The sequence below is a fragment of the Corythoichthys intestinalis genome, chromosome 11 (genome assembly GCF_030265065.1).
Source record: "Corythoichthys intestinalis isolate RoL2023-P3 chromosome 11, ASM3026506v1, whole genome shotgun sequence".
Taxonomy (NCBI): Eukaryota; Metazoa; Chordata; class Actinopteri; order Syngnathiformes; family Syngnathidae; genus Corythoichthys; species Corythoichthys intestinalis.
This window is the reverse complement of record NC_080405.1, coordinates 37,977,428-37,996,175: the sequence shown is the minus strand read 5'-3', so window position 1 is coordinate 37,996,175 and position 18,748 is coordinate 37,977,428. Positions and strand designations below refer to the sequence as shown.

At 38.1% G+C, this 18,748-nt stretch overlaps 1 protein-coding gene across 2 annotated transcripts in view; it reads right to left on the bottom strand.

Moving 5' to 3' along the window:
• pdlim7 (PDZ and LIM domain 7) overlaps nucleotides 1-16,549 on the bottom strand; it is a 104,405-nt gene extending 87,856 nt beyond the window's left edge. The window contains exons 1-2 of one of the 2 annotated variants that reach the window (XM_057851234.1): nucleotides 16,329-16,549; nucleotides 6,251-6,349 (exon numbers count right to left, since the gene is read on the bottom strand). In XM_057851234.1, the coding sequence (XP_057707217.1) occupies nucleotides 6,251-6,349; nucleotides 16,329-16,448 (219 nt within the window). In that variant the 5' untranslated portion in view covers nucleotides 16,449-16,549. Of the gene's footprint in view, nucleotides 1-6,250; nucleotides 6,350-8,424; nucleotides 8,568-16,328 lie in introns of those variants that run through there. The other variant, XM_057851235.1, reaches the window with a different exon arrangement.
• Nucleotides 16,550-18,748: the final 2,199 nt, after the last annotated feature.

Here is an 18,748-nt window from a genome sequence, read left to right as displayed (position 1 = left end):
GATAGGGTTTGATATGATAGGTTAGGATAGGGGGAGTATAGAATGTAGTAGTCGCTATGTGTTCACACATCTCGTAATTTATTATGTTTAGTTACAGTTTTAATTCTTTACCACGAGTAAATGATGATTATGACAATGATGTACTGGTGGATTTGTCTGCTTTTGCAAAGGGCTTACTTTTCTATGCTGATTGTAGCTGCCATCCAAGTCATCTCTACTAGTTTATAATGTTTAGAATTATTTAAATAATTTCCGTAATTTTCGGACTATAAGGCGCACCTGACTATAAGCCGCAACCCACCAAATTTGACACGAAAACGGCATTTGTTCATAGATAAGCCGCACTGGACTATAAGCTGCAGATGTCCTCACTGTATTATGGGATATTTACAACAAAAGATATTCCCCCGATAACACTTTATTTGACAGTGGCATCATAAGACTGTCATAAAACCAAATGAACAACCATGAAGCTTTGAACCAATTGCCTGCAACGCTTCATTCCTTCAAGAAGCTTTATTTGGCCATCACTGCTCCCTTGGGGGAGGCAGTCATCTCTGCTGCCACCTGCTGTTATCACTGTAGTCGTCCAACATGCCTCCTAGCATGCATTGCAGCGCTACAGATGTAAATAACAAAATTCATGTTCTGTGCTAATTATTTCTTCAGTTACTGTTGAAGTTGTTTCATTAACTGCTAGTTGAGGTATTTAGTAACACTTTATTTGACAGTGGCACCATAAGACTGCCATAAGGCCGTCATAATTATGACATGACGCTGCCATGAGCATTAATGAATGCTTATGACAGCTAAATGATCTCACATTTGAATGGATGTAAAAGATGATGTCCGAGCTGAACATAAATGGAGTTAGTGACATAATTTGCCGGATGACATTTAATGACATCTGTCATAAGTATTCATTTATGTCCATGATAGTGTCATGTCATAATTATGACGGTCTTATGGTAGTGTTATGACACAGCTGTCAAATAGTGTTGCCTATTAACCCAAAAAATAATAATAATAATAAGCCGCAGGACTCAAAATGAGGGAAAAAAGTAGTGTCTTATAGTCTGAAAATTACGCTGGTTTAAATGTATCAAATCCAGATTTATATCATAAGTCACAGAGTTCAATCAGTAATGAATATATTTTCTTTTATTCGATTATAGTGTATATCTAAGGGGGAGCAAATATTGAAGTTCCACATGTTCGCATTACCCCCAGGGACTAAAGTTTAAGGTCACACACTAGGATGTTTGTAAAGTCGTGGCAACTCAAGAGCTGGACGTGGAATCTAAGTTGTAAAAGCTGTGAAACTTCGTCTTTATTCTCTTGGAGTCTATGTGGCCAATGAAGTACAGTTTGTTGTTTTATGTGAATTTTGTTTGTCAATTATTATGTTATTTTTTCATAGGCTAATGTACAGGGGTTGGACAAAATAATGGAAACACCTTAAAAAAATCAACAAAACTAATTTAATATGGTGTAGGTCCGCCTTTTGCAGCAATTGCAGCCTCAATTTTCAGAGGTATTGATTCATACTACTTGTGAATCATTTCTAAAGGAATTTTAAGCGATTCTTCAGTTAGAATACCCTGTAACTCTTTTAGAGACGACAGCGGTGGAAATCGATGTCGAAATTGAATCTCTAAAACTGACCATAGATGCTCAATAATGTTGAGGTTTGGGGATTGTGCTGGCCATACGCGATGCTCAACTTTATTAGAATGGTATGTTCAATGATTATGATGACAAAACGTTCGGTGTTTCCATTATTTTGTCCTACCCCTGTAGGTCTGTATGTTTTATCTGTCTAGCTCCGACTGCATTGTTTGGGTATCATTATTCTGGCAAGCTGAAGACCAGTTGTCTGAATAAATGGCTGTTAAAATCCAAGAACGATGTTGTGCCTTGAATAACCTCTAAGGCCGTAACACTGATAGTAAGTTTGGTTTTGGTGATCTGTATCGTCATGTTGCACAGCACTAGAACATTGTGTTTTTTTTGTTCGCGATGCAAAGCAGATATGAACGTGTACTGATGACGGGAATGATGATGTTACACCTCAAAGGCATCCAAACCAATTTCAAAATAGTGTGACTCATGCAATACTGCATTGTGTGGGTGTGTGTATGTGTGTGTGTGTCTCTTTACAAGCATATGGCTTTCTGACAACCACTAGGAAATTGGGAGTGCAAGCAGGCCGTTGTGCACTTATAAGGCCTGGAAAGCGGCTGCTGTGCTCTTCAATCGTAGGTTATAGGGTATTGCAAGCCAGTCACTCAGGAGTAAGTGCCAGAGAAATGACAATATGTCCTTGAGGTAGGACTGGGCGATCTGACCAAAAAAAGGTCAAGATTTTTTTTATATATCGGCATTTTTGCTTGTTTTTTCTATTGGTTTTATCAATTGTATTAGTTAAACATTTTAAAGTGAATATTGACATAAAATTAGCAGCACTGAATACCCTACTTCCCGCAAACAATACGGTGTATGCTGATGTAACTTGTTTTTGGCCGTGTACAAAGCACATACCATATGCCCGTGAGTGTTATTATATTTTTGTCTATAAAAGTTACCAAGGCATTTGTGTGTGTTAATATCCATTCTGAGGCGTTTTGTAAGAAAGTGAATGATATCTTCTATTTAACATTAGCATTAAGCTTGCGGCAGTTTGAAAAACTAAATGTAGTTTGGATTGTAATAAATACTGCAAAAACCATTAACATTGGACTTTTTGAAAGACTGCTCAAAAGCTGTCAAACTAGTCAGTGTGCATCAGCATATGCGGAAAACACAGACCAGACTGAAAAAGCTCTTGCACTCCTCTTTAAAAGAAACTGCTGTATTTTAAGCCCAAAAAAAACTGTTGTGTTTGATAGAACAATATGCCTATATGCTGCCATAGCAGATTCATGGCGCATTAAGCCCCCGAACTATTTTTAATTTGTCCGTTTTACCCTGAAAATCCCCGTTTACAGACGTCGCGCAACCGCTTTTGTTTCAACCCAGCCATAAAACGAAGGTAGTCAGTTATACTTATTAATTAAAATGTCTGTCGTTTTTAGCTTAGAATCATTAATTGATGTCTAATATTTTGTTTAAAAAAAAAAGACTTTAAAAAACTATTCCCTCACATATTTTAAACTTTTAAACAAATTATGTCACAACGAAAAAAATGGCGTCTTTAAAAAGTCACAGATACTGTATCTACCTCATAACTATCACTTAATTGTATTTTTTATATATGTTAGAAGATAAATAATCGATCCAAACAAGGAAAAATTGAAAAAAAAGTTTAGAAGGGTAAATATATGAAAAACAAAATCTCGACCACTCCTTGATGTCTGCGATTTCTGCATCACGACCCTTGTTATATTACAATGTTTCACCCATAAAATCCCCCAAAAATGCAGCTGAGGCCATTCACAGCTGTATCTTGACACTTAGTGATACATGCTACATTGAGTTTTGGATCAAAACAAGGTAAGTACGCGATAATATCTTGTTAAAGTCATGGCGTCTGTAATTCTGCTCTTGCGTGATCTCACCCCCAGATAGGGGTTTGCGGTTTAATTTTTTTTTTTTAAATGCCCTACTGTTCAAAATTTTTCTTCCCCAAGAAAATTGAGATTTTAAGCTTTCCAATGATGTATCACACATGCATATCGGACAATTTTGAAATTTGGCCAAATTGGGGGTCTCAGAGAGGAACTTCAAGTCACCTGAGTGTTTCCGCCATATACAAATGGACGAATAATTATACCACAGCACATCACCCCGATCAACTTGATTTTTTTTTAATTCAATCTTTTTCGATCTCCATCTTAAAATCGCTCAGCCGAACCTTGTGGTGACGAGAAATTATCAGATGTCAAGCTTCAAGTCAACTGGTCATAATGGGATCGAAAACAGAACAATTAATTTTAATCATGTCCATACTCACCATACTGCTTACATTACTTCTTTATTGCAACAGGCGAGAATAAAAAGTGAAAAATGAGAAATGCTTCTTTTGTCAATATAGAATCTGGCATACAGCCATAGTGCCGGTGTTAACAAGAACTTGAGTAAACAGTTGAAATGATAAATTTGGGTTCGATCGAGATAGAACACACTTGAGAGTACATACTGTTTAATGTATACCAATTTACGACTACATGGCTGGCTTCCAGTCACCAGTAGCAAACTTTTCTTGATTTTTTCCGCCCTGGTGGTTTGTTTGTCCTCAAAAGGATACACTCAACGGCTCTTGGTCATAGGTTGAATAACTAAACATAACTGATTACAGCACAAAATTGAGGATACCATAAGATTTGTTGTTTCAGCATTGATTGTACATCAAATTATCAATAGAATGTTGCACAACAGAGCGCCAACTTCCACAAAGGTCATACTATTAACAGAAGTAAACAGATTGTGCAATGTGATGGACAAAACCCTTAGTCTTAGATCTCACAGTAGATATGTAGCCTCCATTCCATTTAGATGAAATAGCTTTTTACAGGACGTGTTAAAGGGGCTACTAGATGACATAGAAACTTGAAATTGTGAAAATAAATCCCTCTGATGTGATATACATTGGGGCAAATAAGTATTTAGTCAACCACCAATTGTGCAAGTTCTCCTACTTGAAAAGATTAGAGAGGCCTGTAATTGTCAACATGGGTAAACCACAACCATGAGAGACAGAATGTGGAAAAAAAAACTGAAAATCACATTGTTTGATTTTTAAATAATTTATTTCCAAATTACAGTGGAAAATAAGTGTTTGGTCACCTACAAACAGGCAAGATTTCTGGCTGTCAAAGAGGTCTAACTTCTTCCAACGAGCTCTAACGAGGTCTAACGAGGCGCCACTCGTTACCTGTATTAATGGCACCTGTTTTAACTTGTTATCGGTATTAAAGACACCTGTCCACAATCTCAGTCAGACACACTCCAAACTCCACTATGGCCAAGACCAAAGAGTTGTCGAAGGACACCAGAGACAAAATTGTTGACCTGCACCAGGCTGGGAAGACAATCTGCAATAGGTAAAACGCTTGGTGTAAAGAAATCCACTGTGGGAGCAATTGTTAGAAAATGGAAGACATAAAAGACCACCAATAATCTCCCTCGATCTGGGGCTCCATGCAAGATCTCACCCCTTGGCAAGAACGGTGAGTAAAAATCCCAGAACCACACGGGGGGGGACCTAATGAATGACCTACAGAGAGCTGGGACCACAGTAACAAAGGCTACTATCAGTAACACAATGCGTCGCCAGGGACTCAAATACTGCACTGCCAGACGTGTCCCCCTGCTGAAGCCAGTACACGTCCAGGCCCGTCTGCGGTTCGCTAGAGAGCATTTGGATGATCCAGAAGAGGACTGGGAGAATGGGGGTGGGTTTCAATAAGCTTGGGCTTCTCCCGTCCGCCCTTTTCTTTTCGGGTTGAATTAATTGTAAACACATATAAATGCTGTATGTTTGTCCGAATTTGTCATGCCTGAAGGGAAAATAAATAAATAAATAAAATTTTAAATGTGTTATGGTCAGATGAAACCAAAATAGAACTTTTTGGTAGAAACACAGGTTCTCGTGTTTGGAGGAGAAAGAATACTGAATTGCATCCGAAGAACACCATACCCACTGTGAAGCATGGGGGTGGAAACATCATGCTTTGGGGCTGTTTTTCTGCAATAGGACCAGGACGACTGATCTGCGTAATGGAAAGAATGAATGGGGCCATGTATCAGGAGATTTTGAGTGAAAATCTCCTTTCATCAAAAGGGCATTGAAGATGAGACGTGGCTGGGTCTTTCAGCATGACAATGATCCCAAACACACAGCCAGGGCAACAAAGGAATGGCTTCGTAAAAAGCATTTCAAGGTCCTGGAGTGGCCGAGCCAGTCTCCAGATCTCAACCCCATAGAAAATCTGTGGAAGGAGTTGAAAGTCCGTGTTGCCCAACGACAGCCCCAAAACATCACTGCTCTAGAGGAGATCTGCATGGAGGAATGGGCCAAAATACCAGCAACAGTGTGTGAAAAGCTTGTGAAAATGTTTGGCCTCCGTTATTGCCAACAAAGGGTACATAACAAAGTATTGAGATGAACTTTTGGTATTGACCAAATACTTATTTTCCACCATGATTTGCAAATAAATTCTTAAAAATCAAACAATGTGATTTTCTGGTTTTCTAAAACCCCACATGAAACACCAATAACAAAACAAAATCTCAAATTGATAAGTCTTACCCTGGACACAGTGAGGGGCATACTGAAGTCTTTGCCACCCTGCAGCCTGAAGCCCCATGGCGCTGGGCCGCTGAGGGTTACAGAGTACACGTTCATAGCCTTTAAGAAAGACGAGAAGAAAATATTAATTCCTTGGAAATGTCTACAAGGCTAAGCATTCTGCAGTCGTGTCAGCCCATGCTCAAACTAAGCTAACTTCTGGAGTCATGATTAATCCACAATAGGCCTGTCGCAATCACAAATTTTAGTAGGCGATATATTGCCTTATAAATTATTGCCGATATGCGATATTATTGCCATTGTTTTTAAACCAATTCAACCACGAATATAGTAACAATACATCTTAATAAATCACCTATTCAAATGCAATAAATGGTTCTTAAATCAAACCCAAAAACTATATTAAAAATTATGAATATGAAAAAAAACAGTGCATAATAAGTGATTTTAAAGCTAGTTAAGTGCAGAATATGAAATGGGTGAGAAACCCAATGACATTTTTGTTTTCTGCCAATAAGAGCCCATTAAAAGTGTTGATTTGATCCAAAATCACTGTCATCCTGTCCTGCAAAGTGTGCATATTAACAAATTTGAAGCCAAATTATTAACCATTATCATTGCCAATCAGATTTTTCATAATGGGTGTCATTTTAAATCTATTCTTAGTGTTAAATCTGAAGTATGTGAAATTGCCTCCAGATATTTGAACAGGACGTGCTTTTATTTTAAAATGTTCTCCGGAAGTACGTTTGCTAAGCCATTAACCATAAGCGTTACACTCAGTAAAAACAAAAACAAAATACACTTCGCTATTTGTAATGCATGAGGCGTCAGTAATTGTTTTTTTCTTCTTTTTTTTTTTCGCATCGTTTGCAAATGCTGTAATCCAGCGATTTTTCACATTTGATGTGTCACATTTTAACCGCAATTTTGCGTTGTGGAGAAAAACGCCAATGTTTTATAGCAGGCTAAAATGGTTAGTACAGTTTTTTCCCATTAGCTTCAATGTGACAATGCTAACGTTTACCAATGTTTAATATTGATGTGTTTCCTTATTTTGTATGTCTAAACTTTAATTCTACGGCGTGTTGATGGCCAATAAACATCTGTGGAAGCTACTGGAGTCACATATGCAATCAATGGGGTGGCGTGGCTCAGTGGTAGAGTAGTTGTCCCCCAACCCAGAGGTTGTGGGTTCGATTCTTCGCCCTGATGAACTTGCCTAAGTATCCTTGAGCAAGATATTGAACCCCATGTTGCTCCTGGTGCTGCGTCACCAGTAGGTGAATAGTGAGATAGTGTAGAGCGCCTTGAAAGGTGGAAAAGCGCTATATAAGTATAACACCATTTACCAACACGCATGTGTGCCGAGTGCACGCAGCACACGGAACACAAGTACGCACAAATGTAATCATGCACGCGGCGATAAATCGCAGCCAGGAATATTACCGCCTTCATTTTTATTTACCGTGCGATAATTCGACTTATTGCATATCGCGACAGGCTTAATCCACAATCATATTTTACACAATTTGTGAGTCAATTATTACTATCCCTAATTTATTATATATCTTAGGAGCTATAATATGTTCTTAACAGAATTGCATTTAATGCATCATATTGCAGAATTTAACACTGTGGCCTTAGCTGTTTACATAGCATACTTAATATTAGAACCAGCATTTACTGGCTAACACTTATGCCAGGATCTAAGGTGAGAATTCATATTTCATATATTGAGTGTAATATTACAAATCAGTACCAGACACCCTGGCATCATAAATCTACTGCAAAAGCAGAACACCGGTGACATTTAACAATAAGCTCCGATTTCAATATAACATGGAGTAGAGGCAACACACTTCATTGCAAGATAACCCGTGTAATAATCCATGTAATCATGAAACACTGGCCCGCTTGCAAAATGAAAACTCCTTTTGACATTTTCAAATGGTTCACATAATCCATCTCGCTCTTATTAGACAAGGACAGCTGTGTTCAAACTAGTCCCTGACATGGGCTGACATGCTCCTAAATAACTAACACAATTTTGAGAGCGCAACTCGAGAAGAAGAGCTTCGTCACTTGCCGCAGGGTTACAGCTGTGCGACTAACCGAACTCGTCTCTGTACTTGCTCGTCGTTACCGCGTTTAAACGCCACTACGAGACCTACCTTGTCCTCAAGGGCCGGCCCGTAGCCCGAAACTGGGAGAAAGCTAGAGAATCGCAAAAGCTCGAGCAAGCGAGCAGAGCCTCACTCTTGCTGGCAAAGCCTACCCCCTAAACTTTGTAGCTGCAACTCACTCTTCAGAGGCTATATAAGGAATGTAAAACTACACCAAACTATTTCAGCCCAACACCCACATGAGTCACAGGGAGGCGGGAGGTAGGGTGTTGAGAGGACGACGTCAACTGCCCCGACATTCTAAAGGATGAGTGTTAAGTTGAATTGAGTTTTTTTTTTTCTTTTGGACTGTCTGTGTGCTTGTGGAGCAGCCAAAGGCCCACAAGTGAAGAGAGGGCAAGGGAACATAACATTCCTTCTGTACGACATCAGGCTTATAGTGCGACCAAACCGGCAATTATGACATGACATCAAGCCCTTAGAGCAACAGATGGACTCACTTGGAGAGGAATCATAAACTAAACCCTGAGGGGAAATATGAATATTTAACACAACTCTTTTTGCCATTTTCTACAATTAACAACCACAAAAATTAGGTACCATGAGAGGTATTATTATTTTTTATTATTGTGGTTGAAATCTGCACTGCTGTAGAACTTCCCCACAACACATTGAGGGCCAACTTTAATACTATAACTCCCTAGATAGTGGCCAAGGCTCTAATAAATGTCACTTGAATTAATAAAGGCGCTTCGTTTTTCAAGCCTCAAGGAAAAAAAGAATAACAACAGGTGCTTTATCTAAGGCTACGTTCACACGTTCTTTGTCCATATACGACCATCAAATCCAATTTTTTTGTCAGAGCTGATCTTTTTGTATGACTGTTCAGACTGCCACTTTTAACAGCGACCCAAGAAGTGTCACGCTTGCGTATAAGAGCAATAATATGACATGTCACAACTTGGCATATACCGGTATGATATTCTGACGGTAAGATGACCTTAAAAAAATAAAATAAAAAAATTTAAAATGTCCATTGAACAGGATTTTTATTTTTCGAATCATATTAGCAAATTGGAACATACCGTATTTTTTGGACTATAAGTAGCACCTGAGTATAAGTCGCACCAGCTATAAAATGCCCAATGAAGAGGAAAAAAACATATTTAAGTCGCACTCGAGTATAAGTAGCATTTTGGAGGGAAATTTACTTGATAAAATACAACACGTTGAACAGATATGTCATCTCGAAAGGCAATTTAAAATAAAAATACAATAGAGAACAACATGCTGAATAAGTGTACAATACGATAATGTTACATGATGCATGAACAACGAAATGCAAACGTGGTCGGTATGTTAACGTAACATAGTTATTAAGAGTTATTGAGATAACTATAGCATAAAGAACATGCTAACAAGTTTACCAAACCATCAGTGTCACTCCAAAACACCAAAATAACATGTAAAATGGTATAATAATGTGTTAATATTTTCACACATAAGTCGCTCCAGAGTATAAGTCGCACCCGCAGCCAAACTATGAAAAAAACTGCAACTTATAGTCTGAAAAATATGGTAAGTAATTATTTTCCATAAAAAGCACGTGTGTATGACTTGTATCATGTTTACAATGTACACACACACGCTCTTTTTCAACATAGACAGTTGTCTGAGAAAAAAACCCACCACGTTTTACCATCGCTAGACACACTAAACACACTGGAGTTAACTCTTGTAGCTGGTGGGAAACATTCATGACAGTGTTTACTAATATCTAATTTTGTATAAATGCGAAATCATACTGGAAGTATTGTCTCCTCGGCAGCCACCCTCCACAAACATGTTTTACATGTCGGTTGGCCTTCCTCCTCTAAGCCGCAGCCGTCTGTACCTTTTCTGTAACTGAAGTATTCCCATACCGGCGATTTAGCTTTCTTTGATGGGGGGAAAAAGTACAGGAGTTTCACCTCCTCCAGCCATCATGTAGCACAGCTGACTCACTGACACTGAGCAACAACCAGTGGGGGAGGGTTGAGTCATGCATTTTTGGGACATAAAAAATAGCTAATACCTTAGGGACGGTATGACGAAAATTTTTGCAGTTGAAACTGGTAATCGGCACATGTCCAGTCATGTCCAATGCACTGGGAAAAGTGGCCCTCAAACGCAAAGGTAGACAAATACGTCACAAGGCAGCACACCACATTCCAAAAAATGTAGCCCATACTACTGTATTTTCCGCACTATAAGGCACATCGGAGTAAAAGGCAGACTATCAATGAATGACCTATTTTAAAACTGTTTTCATATATAGGGTGAACTGCATTATAAGGCACAGTAGTAGTGGTAGTAATTGGTTGTAGGTGTTGCATTATACCAGTGCTTCTCAATTATTTTCTGTTACGCCCCCCCAAGGAAGACGTAAATGTTTCGCGCCCCCCCCCAACTCTCTGCCGCCACTGTAAATAGTATCATTCGTCTATATTACTATTATAAGTACGCCTCAGCCTAACATTGTGTCCTTTTTTTCTATTAAAGAAAAAAAGTAACATAGATCAACTTATAATAAAGTATAACTTTTTTAACATTGTGTTGCTTGTAACAGAAAAGACTTAATGCGCATCAATTTGCCTGAAGTTAAAAAAAAAAAAAAAAAAGTCACATCCAAACTGTAAAAATACACTCAAGGTACATTTTTGACCATTTGATACTGAAAAATAAAATGTAATAAAATCAGTAAATAATAACACATTCAAATTGATTAGAAACATTTACTCTTCAGGACAACATGCCAAAAAATTTGACCGAAAAAACAACAAAACTGAATAGAAGGGGGGGGGGAAGGTCTCTGGACAGAAGGAAAGTTTTTATTTTCGCTGATTCACCACAGTGCTCACTGGTTTACTGATATAACACTGACAAAGCGGGACGATTGTGACAATTGGCAATATTCGGCACATTTTCGCTGAAAAACAATCAAGCGACTTATCAATGAGATTGAGGTCTAATGTCTTTAAGTGGCGTCTTAACTGATTTGGCTTCTCCGCTATAATCATTTTTAGACTCAGTAAACAGTGGTCTTTCCTCATTTCCCACTATATTAAAAGTCAAAGGCAAACGGCCCGAAAAAAGCGCATTCTCGGCGGCCGAGGGAGAACCGTAGGTGAGGGCGGTGGTCGTGACGATCCCAAGCCGAAAACGGCACTTCTCGGCCGGACACGTGAGAAAGACAGTGGGTCGCTGCGTGAGTCCAGCTCTGCATGAGTCTCTTCCGTGTGCTCTTGCTTACTTCAAAAATACTGCACGCACTTTGAAAATGAGAGCGCCACTGCCACCCACGGAGTGGATGTGCAAGTACACTTTATTCTAGTACGGCAAAAAAAAAAAAAAAAAAAAAGCATGTTCCCCGAGGTCACTCGCGCCCCCCCTGGCATCGCTCTGCGCCCCCCTGGGGGGGCGCGCCCCACCATTTGAGAAGTACTGCATTATACATACACTAGATGGTGCTGCGTAAAAGGGAATGTCACTGTCACGTTTGGCTGATGGTTATTGGTCTCATTACAGAGTGTGGGCGGTGTTCCCTGGACGCAGGTGCATCCACTTTTCATCAGCAGCGTATTTAAATGCAGGTCACCCAAGCAAAGGTTGCTGAGAAACTGCCTTGCTGGTCACCATCGGATGTTTTGTACTCGTTACTTGTACTTGTTATTCGCATTTGGCTAGTTTCGCCCCTGCCTTGGTTTGTTTGCCTCGTTTGGAATCCTCTACCACGTGCAGGTATTTGAGTGTATTTGTGTTACTTTTGTCACCTTGGTTTACGCACGGGTTAGTTCTAGTGATCTCCGTCAACCAGTTGTCACAGCCCCTTTATGTAATGTCTTTTTAGCGATTGCGTGTTTGTTTCCATACAATAAACCTATTGAATGCCTCTCTTGTTGTCTGTTTTGGGGTCCAACATTGTTCCAACATCAACAAGGCGCATTGGATTATAAGGCGCACTGTCTGCTTTTAAAAATTGTAAGCGTTTAGGTGCGCATCATAGTGCAGAAAATACAGTAGATTGAAATCCACATACGAAAGTAGCCTTTGGGCCAATTCAGCCTGCATTGTGAACATGATGTTCATGTTTTGGGAATTAAAAACTTAAAACTGTGAGCCGGACCTTTTTACCTCTGTGCTACAATAATTGGAATTATTTATAGTCATGAAGGGCTGAAATAGTTCTTTTTTATTTGAAAGATGGTCATTTCAATTATGTGGCCCAGTCCACCATTTTCTACCAAAATACTATTTTGTATGTTTTTTAACTGATTTTAGAGTCATAAATTCATTAGCATAATGCGTCCATGAAAACCTTTGATATTTTCACCTCAATACAGCATCATAAACATTCGATTATTCCATAAAATATACATTTGTTAAGAAGTATTTAATTTAGTAGATTTGTATAAAATAATATTCAAGGAAACTCTAGCGTCCACGCAGGGCCCCATCATGTATTTTTCTATAAAGTAATTTTGACCCATAATGCACCACAAAGAAGGCAAGACAAATGATAGCAACAGGGTATTTGGCTTTTTTTGATATTGTTAATAGTTTATGTTTTTATATACACCTACTTCTCCACCACTAGGTGATCCTTACTACAATGTGTAATATTACATTTTTTAGACATTAATTCTAGTGCTGCAACGATTAATCGATTAACTCGAGTATTCGATTACAAAAAAAGATTCAAATTAAATTTTTCTGCTTCGAGTATTCGTTTAATTTAAGTGGCGTTGTAATGGTTTATTTTGAAAGTGTTTGCATTTAGTTTTATTGATTTGGATGGATACACTGCCTTCTAGTCTGCCTCATTTCACATGGCTGAATCCAAGTGCTCCCTGTTAAGACCAACATAAGCTAAGTTTTTGTTTGAGCTAATGTTTTTTTTGTTTTGTTTTTTTTTAAATACATTCGTAATTTAGTTTATAGGTATATTTAGCCTGTTTTTGTGGGAATATGTCTCTGAACCATTTGTTAAGAGCACTGTAAAAAAAGCGTTTATAGCATTTAAACTAGTGGACTTTTGCTATGTAAGTTAGCCAATTGTTCTTTTGTTGTACATAGATCCTCATTTATTATACCGTTTGAGGCTCAGCTCAGGTAATTTAATTTTTCATGTTCCTTATCCGATTACTCGATTATTCGAACTAATGGTTCATCGATTAATCGACTACTAAAATAATCGATAGCTGGAGCCCTAATTAATTCATTAGATATTTTACTATAAATTAAATATTAGGGAGCTCAAACTGTTGATGAAAAAATTTATAGCGACTCATTTAAGCATCCTGCTATTTTAAGCCAGCTTTGGTAAATGTCCTTCATTACCGTAATTGCATAGCTTTCATGACCCTTTCATCACCCATTTAGTCAAATTTAGGCCTCTCCAGCCCTTAATAAACATATGTTCCACCAGCACTTTGTTCTCTCGGTATCTGAGTAAGAATTTCCACATCAAAAATATAACAAACCACTGTGTTATACGTCTGTAGCTAAATAAAGTGACTGTTACATTTTAAACAGCTCTCAGTACGATGCAGAACAATAATTCTCAAGCATTGTCAATTAAAATAGTCTTTTCTTTAAAAAATGTAGCTAGCGAATGTGCTGACACAATAATAAACAACATACTGATGAATGAATAGTTGTCTTTCTGGTCAGCTAGATCTCAAATAAAGTCATCCTACTACTATGCCAACGCAACTGTCCGTGACAGGACTCCGAAGTATTTTCCTTTTAAAAGTTAAAGAACAAATACTATAGCTGCTGTATAATTATTTAGAATAAGTCACAAAAATAAAGTTATAGTTTAGGACTACTGTCTCCAAAGTTTGGCCAACATATAATCCGATTTTCTCATCAACCTTCACTTGTGACAAGCAGTTGCAAGCTGACAGTCACTTGCCAACACTTGAAGGGTCTGGCTACCAACATAATCTCTTATTATATAATGCTTTAATGCTAGGGGCCGAAACTTGCAACAAGGTTTATGGGCCTAACCACATCTTCTTCAGATTAATATTCTGATTATCATAGCTACACAATTATTAAAAACGCTTGGACAAAGAACACAGATGATGAAGCAAAATAGCCAATTCATACAAATTGTATGTTTTTAGTAAGGTAGCTTTTTAGTGTTTGCTGTTTACAATCAAGATATGATGTGCTTACAATATCTGTCAATAATAAAGATGTTACACAGTATCACGCCTCCTACGGTAAACTCATTAGTTACTGTTGACAGAATTAGACACCCAGTCCTCTGTAACTGGAAGGACTGGCAGTGAATGATCATGTTTCGGTGCCACTCACGGCAACATTGAATCCATTTTAACTGGGAGGGTTGGTAACAAACGTCTGTCACCGACAATAGCACTGATTAAGTTGTCTCTGAATGCAACGTAAATGGGTTTTTTATGTGTACAATAGTAAGGATATACAGTTATCCCTCGCTACTTCGCGCTTCAAACGTCGTGCTCTCAGTCCATCGCAGATTTCTTTTCAATCAAATATATATATATATATACAGATGAGCTGTCCCGAGCCGATCGTTTAGTCTCACTCTCGCTCCCTCCAGCCCTCCCTCTCCCTGCACTTTGTTCCCCAGAAAGGCAGTGCACGTGCACAGGAGTTGCTGATTTAAGTTAATGATGTTGACAGATGTTTGTGTTTGATCTTGCCAGAGTCACGGGCTTCAAAAGCGCCGCATGCGTCAATCATCATTTAACTTGTTCAACAGTTGCTGTGGCAACTTATTGTGTGTAAGTGAGAGGATTTGAGTAGATTCACTCAATGAAGTACTGCCTTGGAACAGAAAAGCTCTGTGCGTGCATTGCGAAGGCGGGGGGGGGGGGGGGGGTGAGAAAGCGCGCGCTGGAATCAGTGTGTGTGGCGAGCGGACGTGTTGTGTTCGCGGCAATGAATGCCACATGTTAAAAGTGATCCTGAGCAGTTTGTAATTTCCGTATGTCACTCCAAGAGTCACAGCCAAGGGAGGTAACAGAAGCATTTAATAAAGCCAAGCATTTTTCTACTACAGTACAGTACAGTACTTTATTCTAGTTTGAAAATAATTCGGTGGGACAGTAACATGTTTAAAACTAATCATAATTATTACATCAATACAATCTATTGAGAAATAATATATATACTGTATGTATAGGCTATACATGTATATATTTTTTTATTATACTTTAGGGGAAAAAAGTGATTTCCAATGCTAAATCTGAATATATACATTGAACACAAAAAAAAACTTCCAAAAATAAAAATAAAAAATTGGGGGGGTTGCTACTTCGTGGTTTGTTTTTTCTTCACTTATCGCGGCGGGTTCTGGTCCCCATCAACCGTGAAAAACGAGGGATCACTGTACTTGATTGAGTACAAAAGTTCTCTAAAAGACACCATAGCATAAAGTAGTAATAATAGATGCAGTAAAGGAGTACTAAAATAACGTATATTCTTCCATCACCTCATTTTTTGCAGTATTATGATTTCAGTCTCAAAAATTTTTTTCTAAAAAAAAAACAAAACAAACAAAAAAACAATATTATTCTCAAAAAGCTTCAACTTTTACCTCGAAAACATCTTTGTTTTCTTATTGTATAGGAAATACATTTAGGTTCATTTTTTGTAGTATTAGTACTGCAACTTCGAAAATAACTTTTTATTCAAATGTGAACTTTGTATCTTCTCACTAGCACTTTTCCAAGTCAGCATTTACCCAAAGCTGAAGTAAAACCAGTCTTGTTGTAAGTAGTCTTTATAAAAGTCAAAAACTTATAGTCACTTTAAGTCGCCAAGCATAGAACCAACCCAAAACTACAAAACTGAGTATCGAAGCGCTCGTAAGTTACACGACAGATGAGAAAACATGAATTTCGTAGGTTTGACTGATTTACCTCGAATTCCTCTCGGTTTTCACCAGCAGCAGACGACCGGATAGCGCCCTGAAAAGTTGCCAGAGTGTCGGTCGAACTTCCTCTAGGCGGATGCGGTGGAAGCCGCCGTGGAAGTCCCATTGGCTGCCGAGACGTCTTTTTACTACACCGAGACGTCAGAGGTCACATGGCCCGCTGCCGAGCCTTGCTCTCCGGGTGGGACACGAAGAGGCTGGTCTAGTCGACTGTTTATGGCCGGTGATTAAATCACACTAGATAAGTGTTTAGTGATTCAGAACAAAGTGTTCAACCGAAGAGTTCTAAATGAAACAGCACCATCTAGGATCCTCTAATAGCACTTTTAGTACATTAACCCTTTAAAGTCTATCGTTGTACAATGTCCTGCAATAAGTTCAATACTATGAAACTGAAAAATAATCATTGGATGGGGGCTTTGGAGTGGTGGAATGTAACGAAGTAAAAGTACTTGTTACTGTACTTAGGTACATTTTTGTGTATCTGTACTTTACTTGAATACAACTATGAAGTACTTTTTACTTTACTACATTTTACAGCAAATATATGTACTTTCTGCTACACCACTTTTCAAATTGTGGCATGCGTTGATTGTTACTTTTGTTTGTTTTCCTTTTTTGCCTCATTGTGAATTGATAGTTTCGTTTTCATGCCTCCGTCGCAATCGATAAGCCCCGTGCAACTATACCGTAACTGAGCACAAACGTGATTAGGGAGGTGAACAAGATATTGACCATTAAAAACCACCACACTCTTGTACAGTAGGGAGCAGTATGCTCCTGATAGTTGCTTGCAGTCCACCATTAAGCTAATTTTTTTTTAGTTTTTTAGCTTGCTAAACTTCCGTTTATAGTGCAGTCAATTTCATTGCTTGTTTGTTTCCGTTCTGCACAGTTTTAAATAAAATTGAGCAGTTAATGAATTTTCTGGTTCTTTTTTTTAATATTGACTTGGATGGATGGATGGATGGATGGATGGATGGATGGATGGATGGATGGATGGATGGATGGATGGATGGATGGATGGATGGATGGATGGATGGATGGATGGATGGATGGATGGATGGATGGATGGATGGAGACATATATTACGATTTTGCATCATGAGAAAATACTTTTTACTTGTAAATTTTAAAGCAAGTCCTGTTGTACTTTAACTTGAGTAATTTTTTCTTAGAGAATTGTACTTTTGTAATTTTTGCACCTGTATGTGTACTTATACTTAAGTTAAAAAATAATAATAATAAATTTTTAAAAAGTGAGTACATACTTCATCCACCACTGGAGCTTTGCAATGGAAACTGCCCATCTAATGTTGTTGGAGAGTGTTACTGGTGTATTTATTTTGTTGGTTTTATGAACATTTGATTGATTATACTATTTATGGATGTATTTCTTCCTACAGTGGCGCCTCCAGAAATTTTTCATAGGGGTGGCCAGATGGGGCCACTTAAAATTTTGGGGTGGCCAAAACTAAAGCCATAATTTCAGGTTTTTATTATATTATTGCAGTAAAAAGGTCAGGGGAAAACTATCAGAAAGACTTAAGGACACGGCTACTGATATACTTTGGTGTATTGTGTAATATTTGATGTTACTAATGATTTAATGTGCATAGTCCGTAACTGTCCAGTCAACATTTTGAGTTCCACAACAATTCTGTTTTATTGTGTTATGTATATATTAGGCATAAGGTGTACATTAAACTAGGGCTGTCAAACGATTAAAATTTTTAATCGAGTTAATCACAGCTTAAAATTGAATTAATCGTAATTAATCGCAATTCAAACCATCTCTAAAATAGGCCATATTTTTCTGTAAATTATTGTTGGAATGGAAAGATAAGACACAAGGCGGATATGTACATTCAACATATGGTACATAAGTACTGTATTTGTTTAATATAACAATAAATCCACAAGATGGCGTTAACATTATTAACATTCTTTTTGTGAAAGGGATCCACGGATAGAAAGACTTGTAATTATTAAAGGAAAAATGGGAGTTTGTATATTGTGACTAAATATTGCCATCTAGTGTATTTGTTGAGCTTTCAGTAAATGATAATGTAGCGAGTTAACTGTTCTGCCCAAATGCATGATGGGAGGTGGTGCAACCACTCCTGTCATTCTTCCCCACGTCGCTTCCCACAATATTTATAGTTGCTGTGGGAGAGATGACAAAGCTTTTGCCAATTAAAAGCGCGGCCCCAATGAATGCTTTTATCTACTCCACTCACTTGACACTGCCTCTTATCTCTGTATAGAAGTAAAACGGCGCCATTGTAGGCTGTTTGCAGCAATGCGTGAATGAGTCGTACTGCGAATGCGTTAACTGCGATAAATATTTTCACATGATTATTTTTAAAAAATTTATTACCGCCCGTTAACGCGATAAATTTGACAA